Source organism: Rutidosis leptorrhynchoides, chromosome 10, assembly GCF_046630445.1.
Source record: "Rutidosis leptorrhynchoides isolate AG116_Rl617_1_P2 chromosome 10, CSIRO_AGI_Rlap_v1, whole genome shotgun sequence".
NCBI lineage: Eukaryota > Viridiplantae > Streptophyta > Magnoliopsida > Asterales > Asteraceae > Rutidosis > Rutidosis leptorrhynchoides.
In genome coordinates this window covers 27,960,984-27,978,867 of record NC_092342.1, presented here as the reverse complement: position 1 = coordinate 27,978,867, position 17,884 = coordinate 27,960,984, and the positions used below count along the sequence as shown (strand labels likewise).

At 34.2% G+C, this 17,884-nt stretch overlaps 1 protein-coding gene, 1 non-coding gene and 1 pseudogene across 2 annotated transcripts; all 3 read right to left on the bottom strand.

Moving 5' to 3' along the window:
- Positions 1–384: 384 nt before the first annotated feature.
- Positions 385–2,610, bottom strand: LOC139872976 (U-box domain-containing protein 9-like). Its single transcript, XM_071860906.1, has 2 exons — positions 2,179–2,610; positions 385–1,630 (listed from the first exon to the last, which is right to left on the bottom strand). Exons 1-2 carry the CDS (start codon positions 2,548–2,550, stop codon positions 545–547), a joined length of 1,458 nt encoding a protein of 485 aa, XP_071717007.1. The 5' UTR covers positions 2,551–2,610; the 3' UTR covers positions 385–544.
- An 11,733-nt stretch (positions 2,611–14,343) lies between these two features.
- LOC139873801 (small nucleolar RNA U3) lies at positions 14,344–14,561 on the bottom strand. The gene has a single exon (XR_011767520.1). It is a non-coding gene; the product is annotated as a small nucleolar RNA U3 (small nucleolar RNA).
- A 2,481-nt stretch (positions 14,562–17,042) lies between these two features.
- On the bottom strand, positions 17,043–17,231 carry LOC139873800 (small nucleolar RNA U3; annotated as a pseudogene).
- Between the last annotated feature and the right edge of the window lie 653 nt (positions 17,232–17,884).

The window sequence follows — 17,884 nt, the reverse complement described above, 5'->3', positions numbered from 1 at the left end:
AGGTGTCCCTGCCAATCTACACTTTTTACACACAAACAAATTCTAAATAATGCTCAACATCTATCTCATCATGTATGGAAACTTGAAAGTTCAAGTCTTTATCAACTAGGTGTACATATTATACAAAAAAACCATTTTCTTGATTTTAAACAGAAACATGTGATTACTCAAGTGATGTTCTAGTTATTATCTAACATAAACCATGTGAAGAATTAGTGGACCCAAACAAATACAGCAAATATGAACTTGATTGACTTCATTGCTTGTGAAAAACTTATATGCATAAACACTATATTCATGTGCAGGTTTTGATAACAGTATTATATAGTAAGAATACAAACATAAAGATAGATAATGTATCATATACTGTATATAAAATGGTAATTATTCACAATGGCTATAAGCTCAAACTTAGGGACAAGAAATTACAAAATTGAGGTTTGAGAGAAAAACAGAGCAAAGTTAACTATGACTAAAACTTAACAAGACTGTAACATTATAAAAGGTGTCGAATTTACAGATTTTTTTGAGAACCCATTGAAGCTCATGCGGTATGGGTAAGGTTGATGGCACGATTAAGCCTATCGAGAATGCCATTAGCTTTTCGCTTAGCCCTTGAAGTACCATTTTGAGCAACTTGAGATAAGGTGCCATAAGTACTCTCTTCTTCCCTCATCTCCTTCCATTTCGTCCGATCATAATAACAAATAGTGTATAAAACCGCAATGCAATTCTCCTTATTTCGCGCACAATTAGTCTCCTTTATTAAACAAAGCAAGCAAGAAACCGCCCCAAGATCTCCCATTTCCTCAACGGCTTTTTGATTAGTCGAAAGCATCGCAAGAATCGATAATAACTCATCGACATGAACCCTATTTTTAATCTTGTGCAAAAGGGTTCTCACCGCACCATCTCTAACCGCTCTAGCTTTATTCTCGTGCGTAATACACAAATTAAAAATTGCAGACGCAACGTCTTTCATAGACAACGGATGCCCTTCATCCAAAAGATCGATAAGTGGTTTCAAGCCACCGGCTTTACCAATTAATGACTTATTAGAATCAAGAGCCGATAAGGTAAAAAGTGTTGCAGCTGCATTCGTCCTAGTTTCAATCGTCCCATATCTTAAAGCATCTAAAAGCAAAGGCATAACCATAGGTATCTCTGCAACAAGTTTCTTATTATTATCATGAATCGACAAATTCAACAGGGTTGTAATCAAATCCTCTTGAAGATCGGGATGAATATCATTATCACAATTGTTTTGACACAATGGGGTTAACAATTGAGGTATTGCTTCAAGATTTTCACCAAATAACGCTCGAAAAGAAGGCATTCTTTTAGTCAACGAACGTAAAGTTCTTGCAGCCTCTTTTTGCTCACATTGTGTAGACGACATTTTCTTTAAAAGCGATATAAACAGATCACGATCAGCTTCAGTTAACTCGTCTTGATCCGAATATTGTAAATGGGTTGGAAACTGAACACCAAGATTCTTACACCATTGTGTGATCAAATCTCTAACCAAATGATTTGGGGTTAAAATTGTGTGTGAAAGAACTTGTTGTGTATTAGGACATATTCTGTTGCCAGCTTTTAACCATTTTTGTATATATGGTCTATCATATGTCTGCAAAATATTAACATATTAATCATAACTAGGAAATGGTAAAGCAAAAAATGAAATAAAATACAGTAATAATTACTCCGTAGTAATTAATGTATTTAATATATAGAATTAAAATTTGTTTCACATGCAAAGCTTAATTAATCCTCTAACCTAACTTATTAAATTTACATTAATCAAACTTATTACACTCTTACCTAAAAATATTTGATACATCAAAATAAACAAAAGAATATATATTTTAATTGTATTAAATTTTTTTACTAAGAACTTCAATCTAAACTTGAAAGTATTCATAGCATGTATCATTCAATTTTCTTGCATGTACATAATTCAACATTTTTTAAGCATAACAAACAAGAGTCATTTTCAGATATATTTATTTCAAAATACAGAACAAAAACACATACAACAAGAAATTGACAAACTTTTTCTTATAATAACAGCAATAAAAAAGTAGTAATAATCACAAACAGTAGAAAACAAGTGAATATACACAAATACAAATAAATATAAATATAAAATATTATTAATATATATAAAAACAATACCTGACCGGTAGAGAGAATAACAGGGTCTCTCATAAGTTCTTTAGAAAGAGGGCAGCAAAATTCTGGTGGACACGAACCACAAAACGACGTCGTTGAACTTTCATTATTATTATTATTATGGTTACGACGGTTACTATTATTATCATTAATTCTCTTAGATCGCTGTTTACTATTTCCTTCTTTCAAATCTTTCAATTTTAGCAATGTTTGATTTGCTTTATCAACAATTAATTCAAATCCATTTTCATCAGCTAATGATGATGAATCTTCAACGATCAATTTAACAAGTTTCTGCAATTCTTTCTTCAATTCCATCATCACTTTAGCCACCGCTATACTCTGATCTCCTTCAAATACTTCACTTTTCGCCATTAATAACTCCTAAAAACAACCTAATTGAACATATTGTGTTTTGAGATTCTTATAAATATATATATTCTATATTTTGAAAATAAAAGAGACAGAGAATGTAAGAATGTTAGATATAGAGGTTTATAGAGTGGTAGGTTGTGTTAGAACAGATTATTATATTAAATTACTTAATTAGCCCTTCAAACTGTGAGTATGACAAATTTGATCCTTTTTAATATGTTATGTTTTCGAGGACTTTGGAAATGAAGGTGAATAAAGAATTTGACACAACTTTTTATCTTTTGATTTTTGTATAGCTAATTACAAGGATGATAACGTAGTATGTTTAGAGTTACGACAATGCACCAAAAAGTGTGATGGTAGCTACAATTTCAAATGATCATTAACGTTCTCCCAACGGTGAATTCTTCATAGCCGCCCAGCTATCCGCCCTGCATTTTGCCTTTTTCCATTTCCTTTTTAGTCATATTTGAGGACGGAACAATGGATACACAGACTTGTACATGTTGAAATATTTGTACTACATAATAATTAATTAATATAGTTCGTCTCAATTTATTTAAGGAAGTATATCATTGTTGGTAGTGTTTAGTCATGAGTTAGTCTCGGAAAGGTAGTGCTGAAGTGGCGTTGTGTAGCAGCTAGTCTTGGGGAGGAAGTATGTCACCATTGAGAGCACTCTTAGGAAGATGTGACTTTATCGTTCAATGATGTGTAGCACAGTTGGTAATGGATATAACATATTAGCCAACAAAAAGCTTAATTAGCTTAAGGTAAGAGGTTCAAGTTCTCATACCCCATAATCAAAATTGCTAAGGGTGATTAGGGTTGCCGGTTATCAACCTTACATCACTAAAAGTGTGACTTCATAGTAGTGTGGTTATATGGCTCGTGTCATGAGAAACAAGGTATAAACATTCATATACCATGTGAATTTTAACGTTACTTAGTCAATGGTAAACGTGCTAATACAGAAAAAGAAATAGAACAATGGGATGAATACATAATTTGAACATGTTTGAATTGATTAAAAGGGTCGATTTAATTAAGATTATGATAGGTGTTCGTGTATCGACCATTGTTAGCGAATTGGGGTGTGTTACAATATCTAGTGAACCGTATTTGTGGCAATGGTTGACCGACGAGGAGATGGAATTTGCTGTATGTAAAACGAGGTTGCATATTGACAAGAGTATTATACCAACTGCCGAGTCTGGTACTAGGTGGAAGAAATGTGTACCGGGTAAATTAATATTCTTTCTTGAAGATTGGTTTTGAATAGGTTATCGACGTTTTTAAATTTATATCGAAGAGGTTTAGAAATCGAGGAGATTGGATGTGCGTCGTGTAGTGGCGGCATTGAAACGTTCCAACATGTGTTTTTTGAATGTCATGTAGCACTCGAGTTATGGCGTAGGATTCGAATATGGTTGGACATGTCGTTGCCGAATTTTACTGATTTGTCCAACGTGATGTCTTGGTTCGATGATTGGCGTACAAGTGAAGTCTCGAAGGATAAAGTGCACGTGATTTTGTAAGACCCGAATATTTATTTTGTATACTTGTTTATTAAAGGCATATGAGATCGGGCTTCGTTGAATATTTATATATATTAAAATTGGAAAAGAGCTGAATCTGTCAATCTGCGCGCCGCGCAAAGCGGCCGCGCGCCGCGCAAACGCGCTGACAGAACCTATCTTGTTTTATTTATTTTAAATGAAGGGTATTTGGGTAATTTCACATGGGGCCGGATTTGTGGGCATTATCAGTTGGTTTAGATCCAACTTTGGATCATTTCACATCCATTCATCATCCTCATCCATTCTTAGAGAGAGAGAGAGGTCTAGAGAGAGATTTGAGGTTTTGGGGAAGAAGAAGCTCGAATCGATCAAAGTCTCGGGTTTTAAAGTTGTTCCTTTCGTTCTCGGCTACGCGGTGATAGTATTGGTAAGCTCAAACTCCGAATTTCATTTATTTAATTTGATATTCAAGTTAGGGTTTTGAGTTAATTTGTTGTAATACCCTTTTAGGTGATGAAATGGGTTTAGTGATGCTAGTAATCGGGTTTATTGTTAATTGTTGGTGGATTTTGGGTTGGTGAACAATTGGCCATGTTTAGAACTTGAAATTTAGTTTAATCACTTTAGTTAGCGATTATGGAAGTATTGGAACCCATTGGAGGTTGTTTGGTTGACTAACTTTGACTTTGGGTCAAATTAGGGTTTGGTGGTGACTATGACCCGATTGGCGATTTAATGAGGTTTATAAACTTAAAATGGATTAAGTTGAAGTATAGAACCGAGTTAAATGTGTTTTGGTGTCAAAACTTGTAAAGGATGAGATTTTGGCCTTTATGGGTCAAAATTAGGGTTTAAGTGTCAAAATGGGTATGACACGTGTTTAACACTTGAGTTCGGGTTTAATTGGCATATTATGACCATTCTCACTTGTGTTAGTGATTATTGGTTAGTTCGGATACGGTTTGTGCTTGGAAGTGCATTTGGGTCGAAATTGCACTAAGGGTCGAATTGGGTGGTTTGTAAATCCATCCTAATTGTGTTGTGATATTTGTGATAATGGAATAGGTACTTTCCATTGACGAGTTGCGGATTACTTGGAAGCTTTCTTCAAGACTTCAAGGTGAGTGATAATATCCTATGTGCATATGTATGTGTAGGATGGGTGCGGGTCGGGTGAAGTGATTCTCGGTTATAGAGCTCACTTCACATATAGGTGGATTTGAAGGACTTGTGTATGAGTCCAATTGGCACGTTTGTGCGTCTTGGTTGACCATCTTTGGCGAAGTACACGTTTGGTGAGCAAGGTGAAATCCTTCGGTTAAGGAAGGTGTGTGTCGGGTTCTCTTTTGGAGAATTCTTGTTCGGTACCTATGTTTGATATAGGTGGTTCTTGCTCGATTATGGTATGTGGTTGATGAAGCATGACCTTCGGGGTCCGCTGACTTCATCGTAGTATTGTGGATTAATGAAGCATGACTTTCGGGTCCGCTGACTTCATTATAGTATGGTTACGTGATGGAGCATGGTCTTTAGGGTCCGCTGACTTCATCATGGGAGTACGTGATTGGTGGAGCATGACCTTCGGGGTCCGCTGACTTCATCAAGAGAGTTGTGTTGTGGGACGTGAATATCGGGTTGTTCGTATTCACAATATTTCGGGTAGTACGATTGTCCCTGTTGGTTGGGCTCATAGTTTGAGGTAGTGAATGTCGGGTGGTTCGGATTCACTAAGGCTCGGGTTGTACGGCCATCCTCGGTTATACTATGTGGCGGTGGTAGTGAATATCGGTTTGCGCGTATTCACGATGACTCGGGTTGTGCGGTCATTTCGTTGTGAGATATATGGATTGGGTTGGTGGATTTCGGGTTGTGCGAATTCACTAAGGTTCGGGTTGTTTCGACCATCCTCCATATGTGTTTTGGCTCGGGTTGTTTCGGCCATGTTGAGTTGTAATCTATTGGTTGTTTGATACACCAATGGTGGGGTCGTAAGGACCATGTTGTGGGAACTATCGGTCGTTTTATGCGTCGATGGTGGGGTCGTGAGGACCACGTGGTATGATTAGTGATGCGATAGCCGTGTTTCGCTCACATGTTTGTTACGGGTGTGACGATGGACGATTTCGTACACCTTGGGATTTGTGTTCCCATAGCCGCTTTGGGCGCTATCGGTTTCTAACCGTGGATTGTGTTGTTACGGTAGTTGCGTATGGGTCGTATTGCGCACTACAATGGATGATTCGTGATTGGTGGTATCCGTAAGGATTCTTTTGGTTCGGTCTTCATTGTTTCGGGTCGTTGACCTTAGGTTGAGACTTGGTTGCTTTTAGAGTTGTACTCGGTATTAGTATGCTAAGGGATTGACATCCCGGTACGAGATTAGTTGAGTTTTCCCGATGTTAGGGTAGGAGCATGGTTTTAGTGCTCGGATTGTGGACTTGAGAAGTCGCGGGTGACGATTTAGTTGTGGAAGGCGATTCGTTGGAAAGAATTGCTTAGGAAGTCGGATTGAGACTTATGTCGAGGACCGTAGGGTGAGGTCTGTTTGGTTAAGTGATGAGGATCACGAGGACGTGATCGAGTTTAAGTGGGGGAGAGTTGTAAGACCCGAATATTTATTTTGTATACTTGTTTATTAAAGGCATATGAGATCGGGCTTCGTTGAATATTTATATATATTAAAATTGGAAAAGAGCTGAATCTGTCAATCTGCGCGCCGCGCAAAGCGGCCGCGCGCCGCGCAAACGCGCTGACAGAACCTATCTTGTTTTATTTATTTTAAATGAAGGGTATTTGGGTAATTTCACATGGGGCCGGATTTGTGGGCATTATCAGTTGGTTTAGATCCAACTTTGGATCATTTCACATCCATTCATCATCCTCATCCATTCTTAGAGAGAGAGAGAGAGGTCTAGAGAGAGATTTGAGGTTTTGGGGAAGAAGAAGCTCGAATCGATCAAAGTCTCGGGTTTTAAAGTTGTTCCTTTCGTTCTCGGCTACGCGGTGATAGTATTGGTAAGCTCAAACTCCGAATTTCATTTATTTAATTTGATATTCAAGTTAGGGTTTTGAGTTAATTTGTTGTAATACCCTTTTAGGTGATGAAATGGGTTTAGTGATGCTAGTAATCGGGTTTATTGTTAATTGTTGGTGGATTTTGGGTTGGTGAACAATTGGCCATGTTTAGAACTTGAAATTTAGTTTAATCACTTTAGTTAGCGATTATGGAAGTATTGGAACCCATTGGAGGTTGTTTGGTTGACTAACTTTGACTTTGGGTCAAATTAGGGTTTGGTGGTGACTATGACCCGATTGGCGATTTAATGAGGTTTATAAACTTAAAATGGATTAAGTTGAAGTATAGAACCGAGTTAAATGTGTTTTGGTGTCAAAACTTGTAAAGGATGAGATTTTGGCCTTTATGGGTCAAAATTAGGGTTTAAGTGTCAAAATGGGTATGACACGTGTTTAACACTTGAGTTCGGGTTTAATTGGCATATTATGACCATTCTCACTTGTGTTAGTGATTATTGGTTAGTTCGGATACGGTTTGTGCTTGGAAGTGCATTTGGGTCGAAATTGCACTAAGGGTCGAATTGGGTGGTTTGTAAATCCATCCTAATTGTGTTGTGATATTTGTGATAATGGAATAGGTACTTTCCATTGACGAGTTGCGGATTACTTGGAAGCTTTCTTCAAGACTTCAAGGTGAGTGATAATATCCTATGTGCATATGTATGTGTAGGATGGGTGCGGGTCGGGTGAAGTGATTCTCGGTTATAGAGCTCACTTCACATATAGGTGGATTTGAAGGACTTGTGTATGAGTCCAATTGGCACGTTTGTGCGTCTTGGTTGACCATCTTTGGCGAAGTACACGTTTGTGTGCACGTTATCACACTTGGTTGTGATTTGGTTGTTATAACCCTAATGGCGAAGGGTTGATATGGTTGTGTGGTGGATTTTATAATCCCGTGACCGTGGGTTTTAGTATTGTGAAATGAATCTCGGGTAGTGCGGATTCATGGTGACTCGGGTTGTTCGGTCACCTTATTGGAGGTAATGAATCTCGGGTAGTGCGGATTCATGATGACTCGGGTTGTTCGGTCATCTTATGGTGGAGAAGTGAATTTCGGGTTGTGCGAATTCACAAGGCTCGGGTTGTTCGGCCAATGTTCGTGTGTTTGAGGTTAAGGGGTTAACCTTGTTCGTTTATATTGTTATATATATATTAATGTGTTGTTGTGTTGTAGCTAACCCTCCGGGTGTAGCTATTTGGCGATGTTTACTTTGTCGTTGGTGGACTATCGTTTGTGTTGTATCTTTAGCTCGTTGCTTAGATCGTACGGTATGCTTAGTGTAGACGCTTTATACTTGGATGCTTCGGTATGCGGTATTTGTTTTGTGTGGCGTATTCATTTTATACATATATATGTATGTAGTATATTATCATTCACTAAGCACTAGCTTACCCTCTCGTTGTTGACTATTTTTATAGATTTCATGCGGACGGTGGCTCGGGTAAGTGCGAGGACTAGAAGACTTTCATAGCTTGCTTTAGAGACTTGCTTTTGGATCGTTTAGGATTGGGTAGCGTATCCCCGATCGCCATGCTCGGCTTTGTGTTGTATTAAAGTCTTAAAGTCGAAAATTGTATTTTGGTACTTAAGGTGGTAAAATGGGTCGATGTGGGACCCGCTTCGTAAACTTAATTTTATTAATTAAACGTGTTAGTTTTATATGTATGAATTCATGGTTAAAAGCGTTTTGGCTAAAAACGTCGGGAACGGGTCAAACATTTTCACATTTCAAGGAAAACCGGACAGCGGGCTGCCAGACAGGTTCTGCGCGCCGCGCAACCTGTTGGCGCGCCGCGCAACTCAGCCAACAGCAAATTTTTTTTTTTGTCATGAAATTTAACGGGGTTTTATACGCGGTATGGTTTGGGTTGTTACAGATTTTTGCAGCTCTTCTTTGACATACTTGGAGGTATAGATATAGCGTGTTATTCTCCAAAGAAAATATGAAGAAAGATTGTTTATTTGATTCCATTTGTAATTTTCGTCTTTGTGGTTTAATAGTAGAGGAAAAAATGATGTAAGTTGAAACGATTGGCTTAAAAGGACAGTGTAATCTCGTGATGTTTTGCCATCTAACAGCTTGTTAGAGGGTCGGTGTTAATAAACTTTTGGTTGTTCAAGAAAAAAAATCGCCGTTATTAAAATTAAATGTGCCGTATACGAAATATCAATATTTTCAATGCAAAACTCAATTGAATATGACTTTTTAGTTTTTAGATGATTCTTCAATTTCTTTCTAGAACTAATGTGACTTTGATGTTTTTAGGTTTTTTCTTATGAATTTTGTTCACGACAGCCTTTAAGATTGTCATTAGTATGCAGGAAGTGGTTGTACACAGAAGTTAAACATTAACTTTTTATTGACAGTTATTAAAATTTACAATAGTTTGAAGAGGCTCAATGACAGTCCTTAGAGCTATCATTAGCAAAAAAAAAAAAAAAAAAAAAAAAAATTATTAATACCAATAAATACCCATTTAATATAAAATTACTAGAGTCATTTTCAATAATAATAAAAGTAAACAATTTTCCTAGACTCTTAACCTTACTCTTTTCATATCTCGAATTTTGTTTACAACAAAACTTTCAACTTAGAATTTATTTAAAGTTTTAGACACTTAACAACACAAAATGAAACTAGGATTTTCCCAAGTTTTATTTTCCGTTGCAACACTTTTAAAAAATTAAAATTAAAATCTAAAAATAAGGAGAAACAGAAGGTTACACTATGGTCTTGTACTATTGTAACTAATTATAGTGGGTCACATTTGCTCTTATAGAAATGAAATTAATTAATCTCCAAATCTTCTGCTTTTGGTAATTTCTATTTTGGTTGAGCATATGGTTATCTTTAAAAATCAACAACCTTTTTTTCCATTTATGCTGCATTTATATGGCAATGGCAAAATTGCTATGTTTGATGTATTTCCATCCTTTGAATGTCTAACTATAGATTAATGAAAACAATGTCCAACTAGAAATCCTAATGGGTGATGACTAAGATTTCGATTGGACCATATGTTTTTAAACTAATTAGGAATTAAAATGTGTTAAATACTTGATAATAATGTGACCCTAATTAAATCTTCTTGTTCTTATATCTAACTTAGAATCAAAAATACGGTACAATCCATAAAATAAAGTGTTGTACGAATCTTACCATAATACTAAACAAAGAATAAAGTGTTTGAATAATGACATTCCCGTATTCCCCTATATATATACTTTAAACTAGAATCTTTATTAGTAAATGGTTGATGATATGTACACAAACATTTTTTGTTATGTACACAATCAACATGCTTTACAGTGTTGTACAGTACAACACTGTAAAACATGTTAGTTGTGTACGTAACAAAAAAGGTTATGTACATATCACTCCCCTTAGTAAATATGGAGTAATTCTTTCTAAAATCATTTTAAGCGTTGGATTAAAAAATGACTCTTACCAATCCTTTCATGACCATTATTTATCAACTACCATTATTTATCAATAAATCAATCTTTTGTATAGTGGCTCTATCATTCAACTTAACAACAAGCGTCGATTTATTGGCGATTTGACTGTCGTTTAGAGTCTAAATTTAACTTCAGACATGTTTAAAATCCATGGAAATTTGATTCAACCATTTTCATGACGTCTCACACTACATTTTAACCTACTTATTGGCCGGATGTCCATTCAGAAGCACTATCCATAGAACTTTGAGAGGGAGGACTTTCTCTACTTTTTTCTACTCTCGGGCTGTTTCACTCTGGGTGGAGAATTGACTTCATATTCTATGAGAGATGAATGATTGTCTACATCTTACTTCTCACATACCTCACTTTTATGAGATTGAGTTTTGTTGTTGTAGTAGATCAATATTGTGTCTTAAACTTCTAAAATACTCTTGGATCAAAGTAAATGCATATATGTAGTTGACTAAATATTCTTCATATTGGTAACTCATCTCCACAATTTCATCTTTCTTCTCTTAACCGGTTGATTTTCATCTTCCTCTTTGCCAAACATCACAAATCCATACCAAATACCACATTAAAACAACTTTTCTAGCTAAAATAAGGGTATAAATGAACTTTACGTCGTCATTCTTATCTATTTATAGAAGTCGACTATTAATTTGAGACATCTCAAATGAAAAAACGGAACAATTAAATTGGAACGGAGGGAGTACTAATCATGGTGAGTTGTTACCGTTCACAGTGACAGTCCATCGTAATTAACATCAATTTTAGGGGCAAAATGGGAATTTGTCATTTTCTTGAATAAAAAAAATCTTTTCTTTATCCCTTTCTTTTTGATTCCTTTATTTTTAGTATACGTTTCAGCTGCCAGATTTTGAACACCTTTGTTGTGTCTCATTATAGTTACCTTTGTGTCTCATTATAATTATAATTATAAATATATTATAAGTATGTTATAATTACTCTTGTATACTAAAAGAAGCGTAAATTTCTGTCGTTTGATAAAACCTAAACAACAACCAGCATTTCCCATTTTCTTGATTATAATTATAAATCATACTGATTACAGGAACACTAACACTATTCACAATAACATCATTGTAAATATCCCAAACTTCGAGGTATTTTGATAGTTCTTTTTCCTTTTAATTTTTATCCTCTTTTTCCTACAACCTTTTTTCCACTTTCTTTTTCAATCCCTCCAATTAACCGAACACTAGCCGGCCAAAATCAATAATCGAAACAACCCGCAGTGAAGTACGAGTTAGTTTTCCTTGTTTGAGACAATTTATATAAATTTACCGTGATTATAAATAGAATATGTATATGTATATGTATTATGTTATAAATTAAAACCAAAATACATAAGGTGTCCATATAGTTTACCTCAGATTTTATGGTGGGTCTCTAAATAATTTTTTGACATGTGGGGTCCTCATACGTTACACTCGTTTCTCGGGGGTTCATGTGGTTTACGGATACAACTTAACTAGTGTAAAATACGGGTACCCCACATGTAATTTACAGGGATCCCTCATGAACGAAGTGTAAAGTACGAGGATCCTGCATGTAAAAAGAAGGTTTAAGACCATCGCAGGCTTGTCTCAATAGTATCCCACACCTTGTGGTATGGCTTGGGTTTACGTCATGGGTTCGAGCCTCGCTTTGCCCATCCTATTAATCAATCTGCCTGAAATATGAAGCTCCATATTGACCCTAGTAGGGTTTTCTCCCAGATATATTCAGGATTCAAAACGCGGCCCGCCTGCCTCTCGTGATGGTTTAAGGATAGGGTTCCTGCAATGCGATTCGGGTTTTCTCCCAAAAGCGTGTGTGTGCGTGACAAATGAGAGTATCCGATGTCGACAACTTGCCTTTCAAAAAATAAAATAAAAAAGAAGGTTTAAGGACGGGGGATGATTCTCACACACCATTTTTTGATCCTCACACACCAATTTACTTGAACTCCTCCCTAATAATAGGGTAAAAGGGTGTGTGAGGATCAAAAAACAGTGTGTGAGAATCATCCCCTTTAAGGACCTCACATGAAATTATTATTAATTAATTAATTAATTATTAATTATTAATTTTAACCTTATATACTAAATGTGGTGGCAGATGGTGTACTTTTAGTTATTTTTCATTGTAGTTTTGACTTCACGTTCACATTACAACCGGCCCCTCAACTTCGCTTATATTTTCACAATAGTCCCTCAAATTATAATTTAATTAAAATATAAGAAACTAATTCCACCCGAATTTATAACGGGCCTTATCTTCTCGCTGGGTGCGAGTTAAATTTTTCAGAGACCACCGTTCAACTCGAAAAAATCTTCCGAACCCAACGGGACTAACTACACGCGAAACGGACACTTCTCAAAAAATGCTAAACACAACGACAACCCGTATCTTCCCGCTCGGCACGAGTTAAATTTTTCCGACGTAAACGTCAGGCTCGAAATAATTTTATGAACAAAACGAAACTAACCACGTTCGAAACGAGCACTTTTTAAAAAACGCTAAACACAACGACAACCCGTATCTTCCTCCTCGACGCGAGTTAAATTTTTTCGACAGCACCGTTAGACTCGGAATAATTTTATCAACAAAACAAAACTAACTACGTTCGAAATGGATACTTTTAAAAAACACTGAAGACGACGACACCCACAACGACGCTTAACAGACGGCCCGTTTTCCCCTCTGTAAATACACAACGCTACATTAAATATGAATACGCAGGCTGAAAGCCCCCGCCGCAACGCGCGGGCCGGTCGGTACTAGTTTGAAGTAAACAGAAAGACCTGTATGTAATTTCGTCTAAATAAAATGTGTAAAACTAATTCACCTTACCATAAGAATAAATAATATCCATGATGCAATTTGGAAGTAAAGGGTATGAGATAAAGGGTGCAAAGTGCAAACTGAGAATCTGTATGTTTTATATCATCTGATTTATCTCTACGAAATTTAGTCGATTAAATTTAATGTCACGTTTTCCATATACTTAAAATACTTAATCTTTTTTTACTAAAATAATCTAAGATGTTGGTAGGATTTCACAATTAGGGGTATAATTCTATTAATAATATTTTGTCATAATAATGTGCCAAGTTGGATGTAAAAGACAAGGCTCAGGAAACTCTCTTGACCCAATACAATGACAGTAACACAATTAACTAAACAAACTAAATGCATTTGCTCAACACGGACACTCGATTAACCACAACTACACCTTAAAATAAGTTTATCCCATCTTTCATGACACGCTACGTATAAGTCACAAATCATGTAATCGTTGCATACCAAAATCCAATATAGTTCCATTATAAGCCCCACAATCTGACCACCTGCATAACAACTGATCTTCTTCTTAAACAATCTAGAGTTTCTTTTATGCCATATCATATATGCCACAGCTGCAATCACCAAAAGATTCAAGATATTCCAAATGTTCTTAGAATATGGGTATCCAGCAATGGCATGAATAATACTTTGCAGACCAGTATCCAACCCTCTAAAAACAAGCTTTGACTTCAACTCCTTCCATTCTTTTGAAGCAAATTCACATTGAAAAAATAAATGTTCATGTGAGTCCATAAACTTTATCATACAAAACACTACAAAAACAAGTATTGGGACCACAGCTTCATTCAATTGAGGCATGGTTAAAACCATAAGACTAGTCTCCTACAAGCGGTCCTTTTATTCGCAAAAATTTGAAACTGTCTGTCAGACAACCATGTAACCATGCCATGATGCATCAGATGAGCTAGCAACGATCCTGATCCTCTACTTAGATATGGCCGGAACCATAAGCTGCGTTAATCACGCTCTGGTTACATGGCCGTGGCTCATCAACTAGACATTGGTTTCTGTCTTCTTAGGAATCAAGAATACCAATGTACGAGCCTAGAGAACACATCCTGTTCAAGTAAGGTCGTGATGATTTCTTTCTCCAGCCTTATTAAATGAAACAGTTATATTTCATCTTACAGGCGATGTGAGAACAAACAGAGTCATGCGATTATTGGATTCTTATGTAACTTTGAAATTACTAAACTATGATAGTGTTATTATTCAATTAGAACTGTTCATTTACAAACATATGTTAGAAAACAAGTAATTGATATGCATATTTTCAAATTTAAGGTTTCCCCTAAATCCCATTAAGATTCAAATGTTTTGGTGGATGAAAAGTAATATTTGACATCATGGTAGATCAAATCCTGTAAATTTGGTGTGTCTGCAGCTAGGGGAATGTATTATTATTATTATTATTATTATTATTATTATTATTATTATTATTATTATTATTATTATTATTATTATTATTATTATTATTATTATTATTATTATTATTATTATTATTATTATTATTATTATTATTATTATTATTATTATTATTATTATTATTATTATTATTATTATTATTATTATTATTATTATTATTATTATTATTATTATTATTATTATTATTATTATTATTATTATTATTATTATTATTATTATTATTATTATTATTATTATTATTATTATTATTATTATTATTATTATTATTATTATTATTATTATTATTATTATTATTATTATTATTATTATTATTATTATTATTATTATTATTATTATTATTATTATTATTATTATTATTATTATTATTATTATTATTATTATTATTATTATTATTATTATTATTATTATTATTATTATTATTATTATTATTATTATTATTATTATTATTATTATTATTATTATTATTATTATTATTATTATTATTATTATTATTATTATTATTATTATTATTATTATTATTATTATTATTATTATTATTATTATTATTATTATTATTATTATTATTATTATTATTATTATTATTATTATTATTATTATTATTATTATTATTATTATTATTATTATTATTATTATTATTATTATTATTATTATTATTATTATTATTATTATTATTATTATTATTATTATTATTATTATTATTATTATTATTATTATTATCCGTTAGAAGGTGATTAGAGATATTAACTCTTAAATAATCAAAATTTTGTAGCATTATTGAGATTATAAAACGAGCTTATAGTGAAGCCTAAACCATGGTCAAAAAGTGTTCATACTTGCAGGTCAAATGTGATCCACTGCTAACATACTTCCAGTTGGTTACTGAACCTTAAAATGATAACTAGAATTTAGTAATATACTGATAGCACAACATACCAAATAGGAAACAAGCATCGTAGTAATAATCTTGTAACATAAAATGTGTTTTGTCTTCTATCAAATGTGGTACAATATCATACAAAATAATCATGTTTATGTTACATATTAATAATACGAGTAAAAAGGAAGGGAATAGCAAGTGTAATAGGTCAATCGATATATCGATATAAACGATTAAAAATAGGTCTATATGATAGTTGTGCTTATTTAGGACATGTTTCAAAGGCCTTTGCAGCTATCAAATGTGGTGCAGTATCACACAAAATAACCATGTTTTTATTACATACTAATAATACGAGTAAAAAGTAAGGGAATAGCAAGTGTGATAGGTCAATCGATATATTGATATAAACGATTAAAAAAAGGTATATATGATAGTTGTACTTATTTAGGACATGTTTGAAAGGCCTTTGCAGCTTTGGATAGCAGACTTTATGGGTTTTGTGGTGATCGTTCGTATGGGTCTAAGTCGAATTGAACTGAAAAACAAACCTTTTCGAAATATACTATAATTATTTTAAAGTAGACTTAATTACGATTCAAGGCGATATGTATCAAGGATGTTATTCAGTAGCTACTGACCCATCTTATCATCATACCAGACTACCAGTTGACTTCAAAAAATATCGTTCGTATGGGTCTAAGTCGAATTGAACTGAAAAACAAACCTTTTCGAAATATACTATAATTATTTTAAAGTGACTTAATTACGATTCAAGGCGATATGTATCAAGGATGTTATTCAGTAGCTACTGACCCATCTTATCATCATACCAGACTACCAGTTGACTTCAAAAAATATCGTTCGTATGGGTCTAAGTCGAATTGAACTGAAAAACAAACCTTTTCGAAATATACTATAATTATATTACGATTCAAGGCGATATGTATCAAGGATGTTATTCAGTAGCTACTGACCCATCTTATCATCATACCAGACTACCAGTTGACTTCAAAAAATATCATTTTGTTTGTCAGACAACCATTTAGCCATGCCAGGAAACCATAACATTGTCTGGCAACGATCATCTACTTAGCCAGAACATTGTCTGGCAACGATCATCTACTTAGCCATGGTCAAGACAATAAGACTAATGTTAATCACGCTCTGGCTAAATGGTCATAGTTCGTCAACAAAACATGGGTTTCTGTCTTCCTAGAAATCAAGAATAAAGGATGTTATTCAGTAGCTACTGACCCTGTCAGACAACCATTTAGCCATGCCAGGAAACCATAACAATATGGTCAAGACAATAAGACTAATGTTAATCACGCTCTGGTTAAATGGTCATAGTTCGTCAACCAAACATGAGTTTCTGTCTTCCTAGAAATCAAGAATACAAAGGTACAAGCCTATAGAACAGATCCTGTTCAAGTAAGGTCGTGCCTTTGTGTATCCCTGCTCAGTTTATATAAATCTTATGCTTCTTGCTTCTGACCGATGTGGGAAGCTACTATTGCAGACTATAACTAGGCTATTCACTTTATTTTTGGGCTTTCTTGCCCACATCAACAGGCCCAAATTCATACCTAAGAAAACATAAAATTTATTCAATTGTTAGTAAGGTACTCAGATTAAAAGTCCAGAACTATTAATATATTACGAGTTACTAATAAAGATTGAATCCCCTTTATTAAATTTTCATTGTGATCATGCAAATATATAGAATTTTATTACATTATGTTAGACATACATACTTTGTACTAGAAACCATGTATACTAAAAAGTACAGTTAACTAATAAACTACTAGACAGTTGGCACCATTTACTTGTTTACTAAAATTAAGATATTCTGTGATCATGCAGTAGTATAATAACCTATAGCTAATTTTGATTTTACTGACATTCTGTGACAGATAGTTCGAAACAAGTTTGCATTTGTATTATGGGTTCGAACAGCATCAATGAGTTCATTAAAACTGCAGCACAACATTATAAGTTAAACCAAGATTCAGGAAAAAAATGTGATTGTCTGTCGGACAACAATATAACCATGCCATGACCCATCAAGATGGGCTGGCAACAATATCTAATTAG